The sequence below is a fragment of the Phoenix dactylifera genome, chromosome 14 (genome assembly GCF_051530095.1).
Source record: "Phoenix dactylifera cultivar Ajwa chromosome 14, Ajwa_hap1_PhDact_Kaust_v1.1, whole genome shotgun sequence".
Lineage (NCBI taxonomy): Eukaryota > Viridiplantae > Streptophyta > Magnoliopsida > Arecales > Arecaceae > Phoenix > Phoenix dactylifera.
This window is the reverse complement of record NC_143203.1, coordinates 1,156,334-1,173,462: the sequence shown is the minus strand read 5'-3', so window position 1 is coordinate 1,173,462 and position 17,129 is coordinate 1,156,334. Positions and strand designations below refer to the sequence as shown.

Below are 17,129 nucleotides of genomic sequence, written 5' to 3'. Positions count from 1 at the left end.
TAGATGTAATGCCATCAGATGCCATCACACTCTACTGCGATAATAATGGCGCCATAGCTCTTGCTAAGGAGCCAAGGTCTCACCAAAAGTTCAAGCATATAGAGCGGCGCTTTCACCTCATACGCGACTACCTCGAGAAGAAATATGTCGAGGTATAGAGAGTAGATTCTGCGGACAATGTGGCGGACCCGCTCACTAAGCAGCTAAGTCAGCAGAAGACTGAAGCCCACCTTGAGAAGATGGGACTTAGATATATGACTGATTGGCTTTAGTGCAAGTGGAAGATTGTTAGATGTGTACTCTAGAAGCCAATCTGGCTGACACATTATTAATTCTAGAACATAATTTTGTACTTGACTTTATTATTATTGAATAATAAATGGGCATCTTTTTCATTCATATTGTTTATGTGTCTATAATCGTCCAAGAAATTAATAAGATGATGATACATATTCTCAAAAGTTGAAAATTTGAGCCATGTATCATTGGTGATTAATTTCTAAACGCTCCTGATCAATGGATCATCACGAGGACGGTGATCAATCCGATGAGATCAGTGCATAGATCGCTTTTCTTATGGATGGATGAGACTCGAGTCCACAGTGTAGAGACACTGAAGTGATAGTGCAGGTGTTTGTTAGAAAACAAGGGTACTGAGCGTGACCAAGACAAGAAGTCACTTGGATGTCTATCCACTCGTCAGTGACTTGCTTGATGTTGCAGTAGTGTGACTGGTCCTTTGACTTGCAGTGCTTCGGCTACTCACAGTAAGGTTATAGTAGTTTGACTGCACATATACATGGTCTCTAGTCATATGGATCCTTGTAGTGTAGATTGGTTGCAGTAGGTTCACTGTAGGAGTAGGGTATGCACTTACATGGAATCTATCGATCTTGATAAATAAGGAGAGATCCTATGTGATTTATAAGACTGAGTTCTAAAACCCTGGCCAGGGCAGTATATACAGTAGAGAAAGAGTTTTTAACTCTCGAACTCAAGTCGAATAAATCTAGACATATGACAGACGACGAAGTTTGACGAGTTATTCATGACATCCGGTCTGTAGAGATCCACGATAGAAGGACTGTATCATTCAATAACTACACCTAGAGATTCATCATTCCATTCTGCTGGGTAGCCACTACATACTGCTAGGTGTCACTGGTCGATGGTGAGACTCACAGGGACCATCATTATGGTCGATGATCCTTGGTGAGTTGAGTTGGAATTGTTTCAACCTATTGAAAGGAGTTTTCAATGATATTGTGATAGAGATCGTAATATATCTCACTACCAGTCAGAATAGAACCTATGGGGTCATACACATTAGAGGTATTGACCGATCCGATGGTTGAATTGTGATTAGGAATCACAAATAATCAATTTGATTGATAATTGGTTAACCCGCTAAGAGTTAGTGAGTTGAAGAAGGAATAATTATAATCGGATTGCAATTTAATTTAATTAATTGAATTTAATTAATTGGACTTGATCATGAGTCCTACTTGGAGTAGGATCCTTGGAGTTCTAATTGGATTAGAATTTTAAATTAAATTAGAGTCCTACTTGGAGTAGGATTTCTAAAGTCCTAATTACCTTAAGGTTGAAATTTAATAAGTCCTAATTAGATTAGGATTTTCTTAAATCTAATTAATTAATAGACTCCTAATTGGATTAGGATTGAAGAGTTCAATTGAGTCATGGTTCAATTAAATTCTAATTGGATTAGAATTTGGAGAAATTAAAATGGGTGTACATAATCCTATTTTGAATAGGATTGGACCCATCCTTTGGACCCAACCCTCCCTACTTGATTTGATCAACTAAGGGCCAACCAAATGGGAGAAGAGGGAGGGGCGTACGCCCCTCCCTTTGCTGATGGCGTGAGAAAAAAAGGAGGGGCGTACGCCCCTCCTATTTTGAAATATGGAAGGATAAAGATGAGCTCCTAAAATTTAGGAGCTCATCTCTATCCTCACATGCCATAAAAGAGAGTTCAAAGGGGGCTGCGAATTTTCATGAATTTCTTCCTCATTCCAGCCGTGAGCATCACCTCTCCCCTTCCTCCTTTCATCCGCAAGCAACCTAGGAAAAATAGGAAGCTTGGCGTGGCCTCCTTCATCATTTGTTTTGCTTCCAACATGAAGAAAGGAGAAAGGCTGCGAAGGTTTTTGTTCTTCTTCCATCAAACCTTCCTTCTTCTTCCTCCTCTCAAGGAAATCAAAATTTGATTTAAAGGAGATGATATCAGCCATCAAAAGCCATCTCTGCAAGGGAGCTAGCACCCCGGGGAGATCCAAAAGCATCGATCAGTGCTATACCTCGTGTGGATACCCGTAGAGGCTGGATGTGTGTGCGGCTTCTATCGAACCTTCAACAAATCCATGTAAATCATATTTGCGGAGACCATCTACCCACACAAGATGAAGATCTGATCTTCTTAATGATATAAAATGGTTTAAAATATTTAATCCTAATCTATCTACAAACGAAATATTTTAAAATACGTTCATACGATGAACGAATCTCGCGCATGCCCTTCCGCTGCAGATCTGAAAATTTTTGAAATTTTTCTGCGGTATGTGACAGATCCTAACAAGCTCGATCTTTTTCATCTCTGAATTAGGGTCGTAGAGGCATCTCTAGTCTATGGACCCAAAAAAATCTGAGGAAGTTTGGTCTTTAAGAGGTCGATGCCTCCTTTCATCTCCGGAGTATGCTTTCGAAGGCATCTCTAGGGTTGGCTACTAGAAAAAATCTAAGTGGGCTCGGTCTTCAGTAGGTTGGCACCTCTGTTCATCTTCGGAGTATGCTCTCGGAGGCATCTCTTGGGTTGCCTACTAGATGACATCCGAGTAGGCTCGATCTTCAGGAGGTCCGCACCTCCATTCATCTTCAGAGTATTCTCCCGAAGGCATCTCTAGGTTGCCTATCAGAGAAAATTCGAGTGGGCTTGGTCTTCAGGAGGTCGGCGCCTCTGTTCATCTCTGGAGAATGCTCCCAGAGGCATCTCTAGGGTTGCCTACTAGAGAACATCTAAGTAGGCTCGGCCTTCAAGAGGTCGGTGCCTCTATTCATCTCCAGGGTATGCTCTCGGAGGAATCTCTTGGGTTGCCTACTAGAAAAAATTTGAGTTGGTTCAGTCTTTAGGAAGTTAATGCCTCCGTAAATCTCCGAAGTATGCTCCCCGAGACATCTCTGGGGAAGGATCCTAGAGGAATCCAAAGAGAGCTTGATTTAAGGAGGCCCCAGGCATTCATGAGATGTCTCCTTTATTGGGGTCTAGGCATTCCTAGAGTGTCCCAAGTCGAGTTCGCTTGTCATAATTGTCTAAAATAAAGATAGAGACATAATTGGAAGATTTTTTTATTAAAGATAAGCCCAAAATATAATGGACATTACTGATAGTAGATGTGCAGGTTGTCGGAGTTTCACGTTCGTGGGATCGAGGTGTCGTCAAGCTGCTTCAGCCTATATATCCCTGGTCACACCGCTTCAGTTTTTCGCTACGATCCTTCCAAGTTCAGCCTCAGCTTCCCTAGTTTTTCTGGCCGTGATGCTTCAGTCTTCCTCAAGACGAGTCGCCAGGTCAGAAGAGCTTGCCCTTGACTCTGGAGTTGAAGGTCAGAGAGCCTTCCAAGTTCAACCTCACTTTCCTCTAGTACGTCGCCAGGCGGACTTGAGCTTGCTCTCTGGTTTCTTCTAGTAGATTGAGGTTGGCCCGGAGCCGATCTGAGTTTCTCTGGTTGTCGAAGCTCTTTACTTAGAGTGATGGAAGCCTGATCTCTAGCAGGATCACTACCTCCATTCTTACAGTGAGGTTGATGCGCGTCTCTCTAGTGGGAATTCGATGTGTCGGCCGGTATGCCCACAAAACGTTGTATAGCTCCTCAGCCCACAACCCTTTTGCTCGATCAAGCCTTGCCTTTAGGCTCTACACGATAGTCTGGTTGGTCACTTCGACTTCCCCATCGATCTGTGGGCGTGCCACTGAGGTGAACCAGTGGTCGATCCCAAGCTTGGAGTTGAATTCTTTGAATTGAGCATTGTCGAACTAACACTCATTGTCTATGATGATGGTTCAAGGAAGCCCGAACCTGCAGATTATGGCCTTCTAAACAAAGTCTCGAGCTTTCACCTCGGTAAATCGGGCCACCTGCTCGGCTTCTGCGTACTTGGTGAATTAGTCGACTATCATGAAGAGAAATTTGCGTTGTCCTGTAGCTAGTGAAAAAGGTCCGAGGATGTCGATCCCCCATTATATAAATGGCCAAGGGCGCTAATCGGCATCAATGGCACAATTGGTCGTCGTTGGATGCTTGCATGTCATTGACATCGATCGCACTTCTTGATGAGGTCGCCACATCATTTTGCAAGGTTGGCCAGTAGTATTCCAATCGTAGAACCTTGTAGGTCAGGAATTTGCCCCCCAGATGGTTGCCATAGATTCTCTGGTGCACCTCCCGAAGTGCATAATCTACTTCGTTTGACTGAGGCACCTAAGAAGCGGCAATGAAAATAACCTCCAGTATAACTTGTCATCTAGGAGGATGTAGTGGGAGGCTTGTCGTTTCATCCAGCAGGTTCTAGCCCAATCTACTGTCACTTTTCTATCCTTCAAGAAGTCGACAAGGGGATCCATCAAGCTCGGCTCGATGTTGGTATTTAGCACTACCTCGGGCTTGTTGATGCTCGGTGTCTCTAGGATTTCGAGCTAAATGGCCTTGGTCAGCTTGGCAGTCTCTGAGGTGTCCAACCTTTATAGCTGGTCGGCCCTTGCATTCTCTGTTTGGGGGATCTGTTGTATGTCAAAGCTATAAAAGGCTAAGATGATGTCTCTGACCTTCTGCAGCTTTTTGATCATCGATAGCCTCCGAGCCTCGAATTCTTCTCGAACTTGGCCGACCATTAGTTGTGAGTTGCTGAAGACTTTCAGCTGTTGAACTCCGAGCTCCATAGAGAGCTTGAGCCCGATGATGAGTGTTATATACTCGGCCTCATTATTTAAGGCCAAGAACTCGAACCACAGGGCGTACTCCGTGATTACTCCATTTGAACTAGTGAGTATGAGTCCAGCCCTCTGCCCTTCGGGTTTGATGACCCGTCTACATGCAGGATCCATGGTCGTTCTGTGAACTTTATTTTCTTGGGGAGCTCGACAAGATCTTCATCGGGGATGGTGCATGTTGCTGGGGGTTCCTCTAGCGCCAATAAGTTGCTGCTAAATCTGGGTTATTGTCAAAGCATAGCTTGGACGACCCTGAGGTCAGTTGGAGACGAGCTGAGTAGGTTAGCGAGATGAAGGGGGTGGATCTCCTCCGAATGTGGTGTGCAAAAAGTCTGTTTGCCGGAGAGTTTTCGACGGAGGACTCTCAAATGCCTAAGTCAGAATAACGAGGCAACAACGTAGAAAGAGAGAATTTCAACCGAGTATCATCTTTGTAAGTAATATTGCATGCATACTTAACGTCCCTCGAGCTGCCCCTTTATAAAGGGGAGCCTATTTTGTCGCTATTTTGCTTGACGAGGCGCACAATGATGGCCAGGCAACGACTGGTAGTACGGTTGAGGCATGGATGCCAATTCATGTGGGCGGCGGGCAGCGTTAGTGGGGCACAGGCCGTGGTGTTGCTTCGTCTGCGGGCTGCCAAAGTAATTGGTTGTTGGGACTGTCAGTCCTTGTCGGCATGTACTGATTGTTCTTTTCGGCTGAGGGCTCCTTGGCTGATCAGTTTTTCGGGCAGAGTTGGGGTAGCTCACTTCGATTGGTTGGCTGCTTGGCTGGGGCAAGGTTGTTCTTCTCGACTTACATCTGAGGTCAAGAGGGAGGTATGGCCCAAGGTTGAGGTGTCCAATATTTCTCCTAACAAGTTTATTCAAGTTCAATGACTTTGAAGGTTAATTTTTTCTTTTTTTTTTCTTGTTTCCTTTTTCTTTTAAGGTTTATACAATTTAAATTAGTTAAACATTGGTCTCAGAGTTATCTCAGTAGTCATACCCTCCACTCGCTGCATAGAAATGCTGGGTTCAATGCTCAAAGATAATTAGGTAAACATAACAAACACTATTATAGGTGTGTGAAGTGGATTTAATTAAATCTAAATGGTTCATATGCTTCCTCTATTATTCCTCAAAACAAAAATTGATCAGATGCTTTAATAAAAGAGCAACAAAAATAGGTCTACAAATAATTTTTAGTTGGATATGTGGATCGGTCCAACCACAAAGCACCAGGCATAAATGCGTGTGTATCATGCTCTTTTCTTTTTCATTATTGCTTCGTGGTTGGATTGGTCCACCAGCTAAGCAGTGGATCTGGTCCAACCAATAACCACTCCTATAGATAAACTAAGCTGTTCATAAATGACTCAATCTTGGGTTGGTAACGAACTTGTTTGAGCTGGTTCAACCAGAACACTAGCCAAGCTCAAACATCCTTTAAAAGCACTATTTTCTTTTTTGAGAAGAAGAAGGAGGAGGAAAAGAAGAAGAAGAAGAAAAAGCAGAAGGAAGAAGGAGGAGGAGAAGGAGAAGAGGAAAGGAGGAAAAGAAGGAGGAGGAAGAGAAGAGAAGAAGAAGAAGAAGAAGAGATGATGACTCAAGAGGCGATTTTTCTCAGATGGCTCTTAATTTAAGAAAAAACAATTAACTGCAGATTTACATAAAAATCTCAAATTTCATGAGAAGCTTCTCTTGCTTTTACTCATGCACTTCGTCCATAACAAAAGATTTTGAAACAAACCAAGCAGGGAGCAGAAACTACATCGAATTCTGGCCGCCTCTGTACTTCTGGCAAAACCCCAAACTAACACCCTCCCGCACGTGCGACTCACGTGCCGCAACCTTAAGTCTTTTATCAGACCACTGACCGCGGCCACCTCCGACAGCGCCGCCAGGAACAGTCGCCGATCCGCCTCTCGGGGGCCGCGACAGTGCCGGCGAGGGCAAAACTTCGGGCAAAAGTCTGTACACATTAGTCATTGGTCTTTTAATTGATTTATAAAATAATATACAGTGACGTAACAATCACAGACTGAGTTATCACCAATGAAATGTCATGGCAAGTATGAGTGAAACTTCTTTTGCTTTTTGCTTTTTTTTTTTTTTTGGTGTACCTATAGGGGGACCAGCTCACCCGCGTAGCAGCCCACTACTAGTCTCCCCTTCCATCAGAAAATGTTCGACACAGGTCGTAGGTTTCGCAGTGCCTTCCCCGACCCGTGGGCTCACCGCCTCACGTGTGGGTACGTCACCCCAGCGCCACCTCAGTATAGATAGAAGAAAAGTATATCCGCCAACGAGCCATCCGAGCGTGGGGCATTCGGTCCCCTAATTTAATCGACGCCCGTGCGTTTCGAGCCTGGACAACTCGGATGGAATTATCGCCTCCTTACCATCAGGCTGCCACCTTGGTGGCTTTTTTTTTTTTTGCTTCTTCTTTTACTATTTACCAAATCAGAGTAGCGGAACATTGTGCATATGTCTAAAAATTATGCGCGAGACATTTTGGAATTTCTCTCTCTCTTGATTTTTTGCAGTCCATCGTTAAGGTTCGGTGGAATGTAGGCTTCAACTGAGATTTACAATTGAAACATTAATAGTGTATCCTTTGCTATTAGGAATCGATCCAATCCAAGTATCGAGTTGGTAGGGATCTAGCTCGTCTACCGTCTGGAGAGATTGGATAGAATCGTTGCAGACTTTTGTGACAATGTTTTAGTACACCGTTGCGCTTGATCGACAGTAATCCTAACATCGAGTACTTGCGAGTCGACGTTGGACTACAGAAGAATGGTTTTGGATGGTGCTCCGATGCTAGCTTCAACCTGAAACAGTCAAAACAAAAAAGTCCCCCTATAAGAGTATGTCCGATAAAGGACCATCCATTGTCTAAATCAGACAATTCTCAGAGAATAGAAGGAGGCTTGAGAGAGGCAAAGAGAAGAGTTGAAAGAGGATTTATCTGAAGGATATTCGAGAATGCAATATATAGACGAGGACCGGAGCTCGTCGTCGAGTAGTTTGAGACTATACGTTGGTTGATAAGATTTCAAACCATCTACCTTGCCCGCGTTTTTCGTTCATGATATTTGCTCGGGTGCTATATTTGTTAGGAAACAGTTAAAGAGAGAAGTCGAAAGAGAACTTATTTGGTGAACATCTGAGAATATAATACATAGGCAAGGGTCATAGCCCGTTGCTAAGTAATTTGAGGCTATACGTTGGTTGATAAGACATCAAACCACCTATTTCACCCGCATTTTTCAGCCGTTGAATTTGTTCCGATATCACATTTGTTATAAAACAGTTAATGAAAAGGCTGAGTTATTGCATGCTGCGGACATTTGTTATAAAACAGTTAATGAAAAGGCTGAGTTATTGCATGCTGCGGAGAGGTTTAAGATACAAAGAACTCTTTGCACGTCCTTCAAGTTAGTCATACTTCCGCATCCAAGCCCAAACCAGGCAGCATCAAGTCCAACGGCAGGATGTCATCCATCGGTTGTTTAATCCAATACTGCGGCCGGGCCCACCAAGTTCCGATGAAACCGCTAGATCCGAGAAATTGCACAATTCTAAGAACTTCCTCGCACAAAAATGTTATGCGGAAGACCGGAAACGATTCTTTTTTTAAATATATTTTATCATCGAACGGGAAGGAAAAGGATGACCCGATCTTGATCTCTCCTGAGGGCACGGCATAAGCGATTCAGAGTCGGAGAAGAGGAGCGTGGAGGAAGGAAGAAGAGAGGAGATGGAGGAGGGAAAGGGGGTGGTGAAACACGTGCTGCTGGCCAAGTTCAAAGACGACATCTCCCAGGAGAGGGTGGGGCAGCTCATCAAGGGCTACGCCAACCTCGTTTCCCTCATCCAACCCATGAAAGCCTTCCACTGGTACTTCTCTCTGCTTCTTCTCTCTTCCTCCTTAAAATCATTCTCGCATCTTTCTATTTCTGTGGATGTATTGATAGGCTGGTAGCCTGGTAGATATATCATGTTCTAAGAGGATGAATTGCAAACTCCTTTTTAGCTGAAGAATGTAAATTAGTTGCGGTATGATTCTTTTTTTTTTTTTTCAGTTTCTAGTAAACACATCTCTGTGTGGTTTTTTTCATTCCATTCAATTGTTGCAAAGTTGTTCCATTTGCGTGGTATGACTGGGGCTTTCCAGCTTAGATTGTGGAAATGGGGAGTCAGAAGAAAATTACCAGGATGTTAGTAAAGGTGGACTCGAGGGCTTTGGACCTCGGCTCCTTATGAATTCGGATTCATTCTATCCATTTATGGCTGGGGATGGTACTATATATCGATCTCGGAAGGGTACTTTTTGCTCCAAGCAGAGGGGGATCTTGAGAGGGTTCTGTTGGAAATAGATAAACTTAATTGTGCATTGATTCAAGAGATATTATTTAAGACATTTGTGTTTCCAAAAAGACCTTTTATCTTATCTATGAAAGTTACTTAGAATTCCTCTTCATGAATGAAACCGAAGTGTCATTCATAAATATGACTCTTAGTATTTTGTATAGAGGTTACTTGAAGGGTTGTAAAATCCTCTTTATAAAGGGTTGTTATTTGAGTCATTTTGTAATGAAGAGAATTGAAGAAATCTAATATAGAGAAAAGTCCTCTTCATTCCTTAGTGAAAAATACTACAATATTCTTCTCCTCCATCCACCTCTTCAAAGTGGTATCAGAGCTAGATCATGGCTACCGGAGTGCTTCCCATTCCTCGTCTTACCAATACCAACTATGAGAATTGGAGTATCCAAATGAAGGCGTTGCTTGGATCTCAAGATATTTGGGACATAGTCGAAAGAGGCTATGTAGAAGCCGAAGATAGAGATATTCTTACGGCGCAACAACGAGAGACTTTGAAGAAAGACAAGAAGGCTCTCTACTTCATCTACCAAGGCCTAGATGAGGCCGCTTTTGAGAAGGTTGCTAGTGCTACTAATTCCAAGCAAGCATGGGAGATTTTACAAAATTCTTACAAAGGTGTAGAAAAGGTGAAGAAGGTTCGCCTCCAAAGCTTGAGAGGCGAGTTTGAAGCTTTGCAAATGAAGGAGTCCGAAGTTGTGTCGGACTATTTCACAAGGGTGTTGACCGTTGTGAACCAATTGAGGAGGAACGGCGAGACACTTGATGATAATCGGGTCGTGGAAAAAATCCTACGATCCTTGGACCACAAATTTGATTATGTTGTGGTGGCCATTGAAGAGTCCAAAGACTTGGACACTATGACGGTAGATGAGCTTATGGGTTCACTTCAAGCCCATGAGCAAAGAATACTAAAGAGAAGACAAGAACCATTGGAGCAAGTTCTACAAAGCAAGCTCTCCATCAATAACAAAAAGGAGGAGTCAAGAGGCGAAAGTAGCCAAAGAGGCCGTGGTCGTGGCCGAGGACGTGTTCATGGTAGAGGTCGAGGTGGATCTTATGGTCGAGGTGGATCTTATGGTCGTGGTGGAGGCCGTGGTGACCACAACAATATTGAGGAAGGCAACCAAAATCGTGGAGAAAGAGGACAAAGAGGTAGAGGCCGAAGGTATGACAAGGGTCAAGTTCAATGTTACAATTGCAACAAATTTGGGCACTATTCTTTTGAGTGCTACTCTAATCAATCTAGTCAAGTTCATGAGAAAGCCAATTATGTCAAAAAGGAAGATGATGGAGATGACGTGCTTCTACTAGCACGAAAAGGAGGAGATGCTATCAATCAAAATATGTGGTACTTGGACTCCGGTGCAAGTAACCACATGTCGGGGCACAAAGAAATTTTCATGGAGCTTGATGAATCGGTGAATGGCCATGTCTCATTTGGAGATGCTTCCAAGGTAAAGGTGAAGGGCATTGGTAAGATACTTATTCAACTCAAAGATGGAAGCCAACAATTTATTTCCAATGTCTATTATGTGCCTGATATGAAAACCAATATTCTTAGTATTGGGCAACTCTTGGAGAGAGGATTTGATATGCAACTAAAGGAAGGAAGCTTCTATCTAAGGAAACAAAATAAATTGATTGCTCATGTTCCTATGTCAAATAACCGCATGTTTGTATTAAACATAAATCATATTGTTGCTAAATGTCTAAGTGCATGTATGAAGGATGTATCTTGGCTTTGGCATTTGCGGTTCGGACATGTAAACTTCGGTGCTCTAAAGCTTCTTTCAAGTAAAAGAATGGTGAAGGGGCTGCCTTATATTGATGTCCCTAATAATATATGTGAGGGGTGTGTTCTTGGCAAACACTCAAGGAGGAGCTTTCCAAAGAAGTCTCACAACAAAGCAAAAACACCACTTCAACTTATCCACACCGACATTTGCGGACCAATCACTCCAAGCTCATTTGGAGGTCGTCGCTATTTTCTAACTTTTATTGATGATTTCAGCAGGAAAACATGGGTGTATCTCTTGAAGGAGAAGTCAGAAGCATTTCAAGCTTTCAAGGAGTTTAAAACTTTGGTGGAGAATCAAAGTGGCTATACTATCAAGGCGTTGCGGTCAGATCGTGGAGGAGAATTCACATCCAAGGAGTTTGAAGCTTTTTGCAAAACTCATGGCATTTGGAGACCCTTGACCGCTCCATACTCACCTCAACAAAATGGCGTCGCGGAAAGAAAAAATCGGACTATACTTGACATGGTCCGAAGCATGCTTAAAACAAAGGAGTTGTCGAAGGAGTTTTGGGGCGAGGCTGTCAATTGTGCGGTCTATTTGCTTAATAGATGCCCCACAAAGAACTTGGAAGAAGTAACACCACAAGAAGCATGGAGTGGATACAAGCCTGATATCTCTCATTTGAAGGTGTTTGGGTGCATAGCTTATGCACACATTCCGGATCAAAAGAGAAGCAAGTTAGATGATAAAAGCTTACCATGCATCTTCATCGGGTACAATGCAAGATCCAAAGCTTATAAACTTTATGAACCAAAGGAGAAGAAAGTCATTGTAAGCCGAGATGTGGAGTTTCAAGAAGACGGTGTTTGGAATTGGAACACTAACATGGTGATGATACAAGATGAAGAGCAGATCAAGGAGCAAATTAGAGTTCCAACACCACCTTCATCTCCTACTTCATCGGTTGAAGATGTTTCAACACCATTAAAGACAAGAAGCATTCAAAATTTATATGAGGTGACAACTCCCTTAAATCTTATTTGTCTTTTTGCTAATAAAGAAATAATTTCTTTTGAAGATGCTATCAAAGATAAGAAGTGGAGGAAAGCCATGAATGAAGAGATAGAAGCCATAGAAAAAAATGAGACATGGGAGCTTACTTCTCTACCAAGTGGGCTTGAACCAATTGGAGTAAAGTGGGTTTACAAAGTCAAAAGAAATCCACAAGGTGAAGTGGAGAAATACAAAGCACGACTTGTGGCTAAAGGCTACAAGCAAAAGGCCAGAATTGACTATGAGGAGGTTTTTGCTCCCGTTGCTCGAATGGAGACCATTCGCTTGGTGATTTCTTTGGCGGCTCAAAACAAATGGAAGATTTTTCAACTTGATGTCAAATCAGCCTTTCTTAATGGCTATTTGAATGAAGAAGTGTACATTGAGCAACCCAAAGGTTATGTCAGAAGTGGACAAGAAGACAAAGTGTTGAAATTAAAAAGGGCGCTCTACGGTTTGAAGCAAGCACCTAGAGCTTGGAATTCAAGAATTGATGCTTATTTCAAGGCAAATGGGTTTGTTCAATGCCCCTATGAACAAGCTCTCTATATCAAAGAGAAGGATGGAAACAAATTACTTGTCTCATTATATGTTGATGATCTTATCTTCACCGGCAATTCTATTCAATTGATCAAAGAATTCAAACAAGCAATGGCAAAGGAGTTCGAAATGACCGACATGGGACTTATGTCCTATTTTCTTGGTTTGGAAGTGAATCAATTAGAAGATGGAATTTTTCTTTCCCAAGAGCACTATGCAAAGGAAGTGATTAAAAGGTTCAAGATGGAAGATTGCAATCCTATTAACACACCAGTGGATTGTGGTGTAAAATTGTCCAAGAATGATGAAGGCAAGGTGATTGATCCTACACTCTACAAAAGCTTGGTAGGGTGTTTGAGATACTTGACATGTACAAGACCGGACATACTATATGGCGTTGGTTTGGTGAGTCGGTTCATGGAGGAACCAAAATCATCTCATTGGAAGGCGGCAAAGAGAATCCTACGTTATGTTCAAGGTACTCTAAGCCTTGGCTTATTCTATTTTTATTCTAATAATTTTCAACTTGAAGGCTATTCTGATAGTGATTGGGGTGGAGACTTGGATGACCGAAAAAGTACTTCCGGATTTGTATTTTTTATGGGTAATACGGCATTCTCATGGATGTCTAAGAAGCAAGCAATTGTTACTCTCTCAACTTGTGAAGCAGAATATGTTGCGGCATCTTCATGTGTTAGTCATGCAATATGGCTAAGGAGCTTGCTAAAAGAGATTAATATTGATCAAAATGAAGCTACACAAATTTACATTGATAGCAAGTCGGCAATTGCTTTAGGGAAGAATCCAGTTTATCATCAAAGGAGCAAACATATAGATGTTCGTTTTCACTCAATCCGGGAGTATGTGAAGAACAAAGATGTGGAGCTTATTTATGTGAAGACTCATGATCAAGTTGCGGACATTTTTACTAAACCACTTGGAGTTGATCTCTTCAACAAATTCAAAGATTTGTTTGGTATGAAGGATGGAAGACAATTAAGTTTAAAGGGGGGTGTTGGAAATAGATAAACTTAATTGTGCATTGATTCAAGAGATATTATTTAAGACATTTGTGTTTCCAAAAAGACCTTTTATCTTATCTATGAAAGTTACTTAGAATTCCTCTTCATGAATGAAACCGAAGTGTCATTCATAAATATGACTCTTAGTATTTTGTATAGAGGTTACTTGAAGGGTTGTAAAATCCTCTTTATAAAGGGTTGTTATTTGAGTCATTTTGTAATGAAGAGAATTGAAGAAATCTAATATAGAGAAAAGTCCTCTTCATTCCTTAGTGAAAAATACTACAATATTCTTCTCCTCCATCCACCTCTTCAGGTTCTTGATGGTGCAACCATTGGTTTTAAAGACAGGAGATGAGCAGCTGGAGTGTTGGGTTATCTCTCCTAGTGAGGAGAACAGCTCGCATTATATTGCGCTGAGTTATGTTGAGCTAGGGAATATTAAGGCTTGTGAGAGTGAGTGGGTGTGAGAGAGAGAGAGAGAGAGAGAGAGAGAGAGAGATTTCCTCTTTGGGAGAAACTTCCCCTTTGTAGGAGACCTTGGTGAAGGAACCTAGCAACCTCATGCCTTTGGGAAGATTTTTTTTTTTCTTCTTTTTTTTGGAAAGAAGAAAGTAAAGGAGGGGTTTTTATTTGTGAAGATCCCTCAGCAAGTCCATGTCTGTGGTTTTGCCATCCCCAAGTCAGTGTTCTTGAAAGGGTTGCGAACTCCATGTGGTTGAATCCATTTCAACACCTTGTATGTTCGAATCCACCTTTATTTGGTGAGGATATTTCTTGTATATGCGAAGGTTTGTTGTCTCTTGGTCCTCTAATTTGCCCTAGAGAGGGTTGTGGTTCAAAAGAGGTTCTCTCTTGATGTTGTGATCCTTGGCTTGTTCAAGCGAACATTGTAATCCGGTTATTTGGAGATAGTGGATCGTCGATCTGGACTAGGTTTCATGATTTTTCCTTGTTACATAGAGTTTGATTTCCATCTAAAAATCATGGTCTCTTGTTTCTTGGTACTTTGTGATTGTTATTAAGTATCAGGCCTATATCATTCCATCATACAGAAGCATCTGGAAGGAAGAAGATGCGGAGGCTCATGTAGCTGTTAAATCATGATTTTGGTGGGACTAGAATTTGGCTTGTAATTGATGAGAACCAACTCTGACCATCACGATCCAGTGACGACATGTAATTTTTGACTGGCAAACCAGAAGGAGGCTTGTAACTTGTTGCTCTCGTGCTTTGAAATCTAGGAAGCTCTTATGAGGTTAGCAATTGCATTTTAATATCTACTTAGGTTCTGTTTTAGTTTTTCTTCTTTTGAAGAAATGTGTTAAACCCTACCTTATCTTTCTTAAGTTTTTTTTTTTTCTTTTTCTCTTTTGAGAGAGGGAGATTCTTAACTACTGTTGACATTAGTAATGGCGGATGACCGGCATGTAGGAAGATGACTCTTATTTATATCTTATTAATTGGAAAACATGTGCTTACCATATTCTTTATTTCCATTCAAATAGGGTTGCCTCTTTCACTTGAGAACAGGGGACTGTTTCAATGAATGTGTCTCTGGCATTACCGTAGAATTGGGAGGTGGCATGTCCTCCCGAGAAAGAGTAGAATTGTATTTCTCCTGATAATTTATTAAATATGCAAGTATAGTTGGTGCATTTTCCGTTCCTGCAACCATTGGAGTAATTATGTTATATGTTTGTCAGAATTCAAGACTGCAGTGTTTGGGGGAGGTTCCTTTCGCACCCTTTCTTGACCGGGGAAAATATTAAAAATGCTTCATTTGCTTTTCGTTGCTGCAGGGGAAAGGACGTGAGCATGGAGAATATGCATCAAGGATTCACTCATGTGTTTGAATCAACTTTTGAAAGTGTGGAAGGAATAGCCGAATATGTCGCGCATCCTGCTCATGTTGAATTTGCTGACGAGTTCTTGCCAGCACTAGAGAAGGTCATTGTTATTGATTACAAGCCGACCGTAGTCAGTCAGTGATGGGAGCGTCCAAAGTCCTTGAGTCCAGGTTATATATGCCCAGCTTGTTAAAGACATGTACTCAAAACTTCCTTCAGATTTGATGTTCTATAGTTCTAAAACTTGAAATGCTTGCAAGTTTCTTTTCTTCTGTTTCCCTGCTCTTAGTTGCTGATTAATGACAGAATTACTTCAGAATGGAACATAGGGGACTTTGGCTGTGCTTTCTTTCAAGGAAAAAGGGAGGACAAACTGTGGGAATCTTGTAGGTTCATGGAAGGCAATAGAGTTTTGCTTTTGATTCAGGGGGTAAAGAACGAGAATGAGTAGGTAATAGCCTAACATCATCTTGATGAAGATAGCCGAACAGCCTAACAACCTACCTTTGATGCAAGATTTCTGTTGGGGGAAAATTTAGTCGCTCCAAAACACCAAGGGCACGTGGTCAGCACGTACCTGAAAGCGCCCGACCTGGAGGCGTCCAACCTAAAGGCGTCCGACCTGAAGCCGATCTGGGGGCGCCCGACCAGGCGCCCAACCTAAAGGCGCCCGACCTGGAGGCGCCCGACCTGAAGCCGATCTGGGGGCGTCCGACCAGGCGCCCAACCTGGAGGCGCCCGACTTGAAGCCGACCTGGAGGCGCCCGCCCGACTTGAAGGCATGCAACTGGGCCCGACGTCCGACCAGGCGCTCAACTCCGAGACGCCCCATCCCAACACTTGGCCTCGACATTCTCGACTTCGAGAGCCCGACCTTCCGACCGCACCGCCCACCTGCTGTGGTCACATCCTCCTGCAGTTCGACCAGGGATCATGCCCTGCCACTGCCTTCAACCATTAATGTGCATGGCCTCTGCTGATCTCCGGTTCACTCAACCATTAATGCGCATAGCCTCTGCTGATCTCCGGTTCACTCAACAATTAATACCATCTACGGATCTCAAGCCCTTCACGGCAAACAGCTGACTCACTCGGCTACGTCCGATCAGCCACGACGACTCATCGGCTCCGATCTGATGAGACTACGGCAAGGCATTAATTCACACGATCACTTATTAATACGAAACGCTCAATCATACGGTAACCCGTTCACTCCGTCACATCGCAGGTACACCTATATCCCTCTGTAAAAGGAAAATTCCTTCCCCCTGAGAAGGGGGTTGGTTGGACTCTGAAATTCAGGAGACCCATTCCCTCCATCCTTCTACACATTAGCCCCCTCTGACTTAGGCATCGGAGGGCCGGCACCGGAAACCTCGGCCACTGGCTTTTTGCAGGTCCCCCGGAGGACGCCGCCCGCCAGCGGACCGCCACCCGTCGATTTTCGCCGGAGCTCCTTCTTCTCGGCCGAGCAGTCACCCCCGGGTCCAATTTCCAGCAACAGTTGGCGCTAGAAGAAGGGCCCGAGTTGTGGCCATGAA

General features: G+C 42.9%; 1 protein-coding gene across 1 annotated transcript; it reads left to right on the top strand.

Moving 5' to 3' along the window:
* The first annotated feature begins 8,653 nt into the window (after positions 1 to 8,653).
* Positions 8,654 to 15,860, top strand: HS1 (heat stable protein 1). Its single transcript, XM_088710723.2, has 2 exons — positions 8,654 to 8,895; positions 15,541 to 15,860. Exons 1-2 carry the CDS (start codon positions 8,756 to 8,758, stop codon positions 15,728 to 15,730), a joined length of 330 nt encoding a protein of 109 aa, XP_088566849.2. The 5' UTR covers positions 8,654 to 8,755; the 3' UTR covers positions 15,731 to 15,860.
* Positions 15,861 to 17,129: the final 1,269 nt, after the last annotated feature.

Coding starts and splice junctions, on each gene's coding strand:
- HS1 (XM_088710723.2), top strand. CDS start 8,756: ATGGAGGAGGGAAAGGGGGTGGTGAAACACGTGCTGCTGGCCAAGTTC. Junction 8,896..15,540: donor CCCATGAAAGCCTTCCACTG/GTACTTCTCTCT, acceptor TCGTTGCTGCAG/GGGAAAGGACGTGAGCATGG.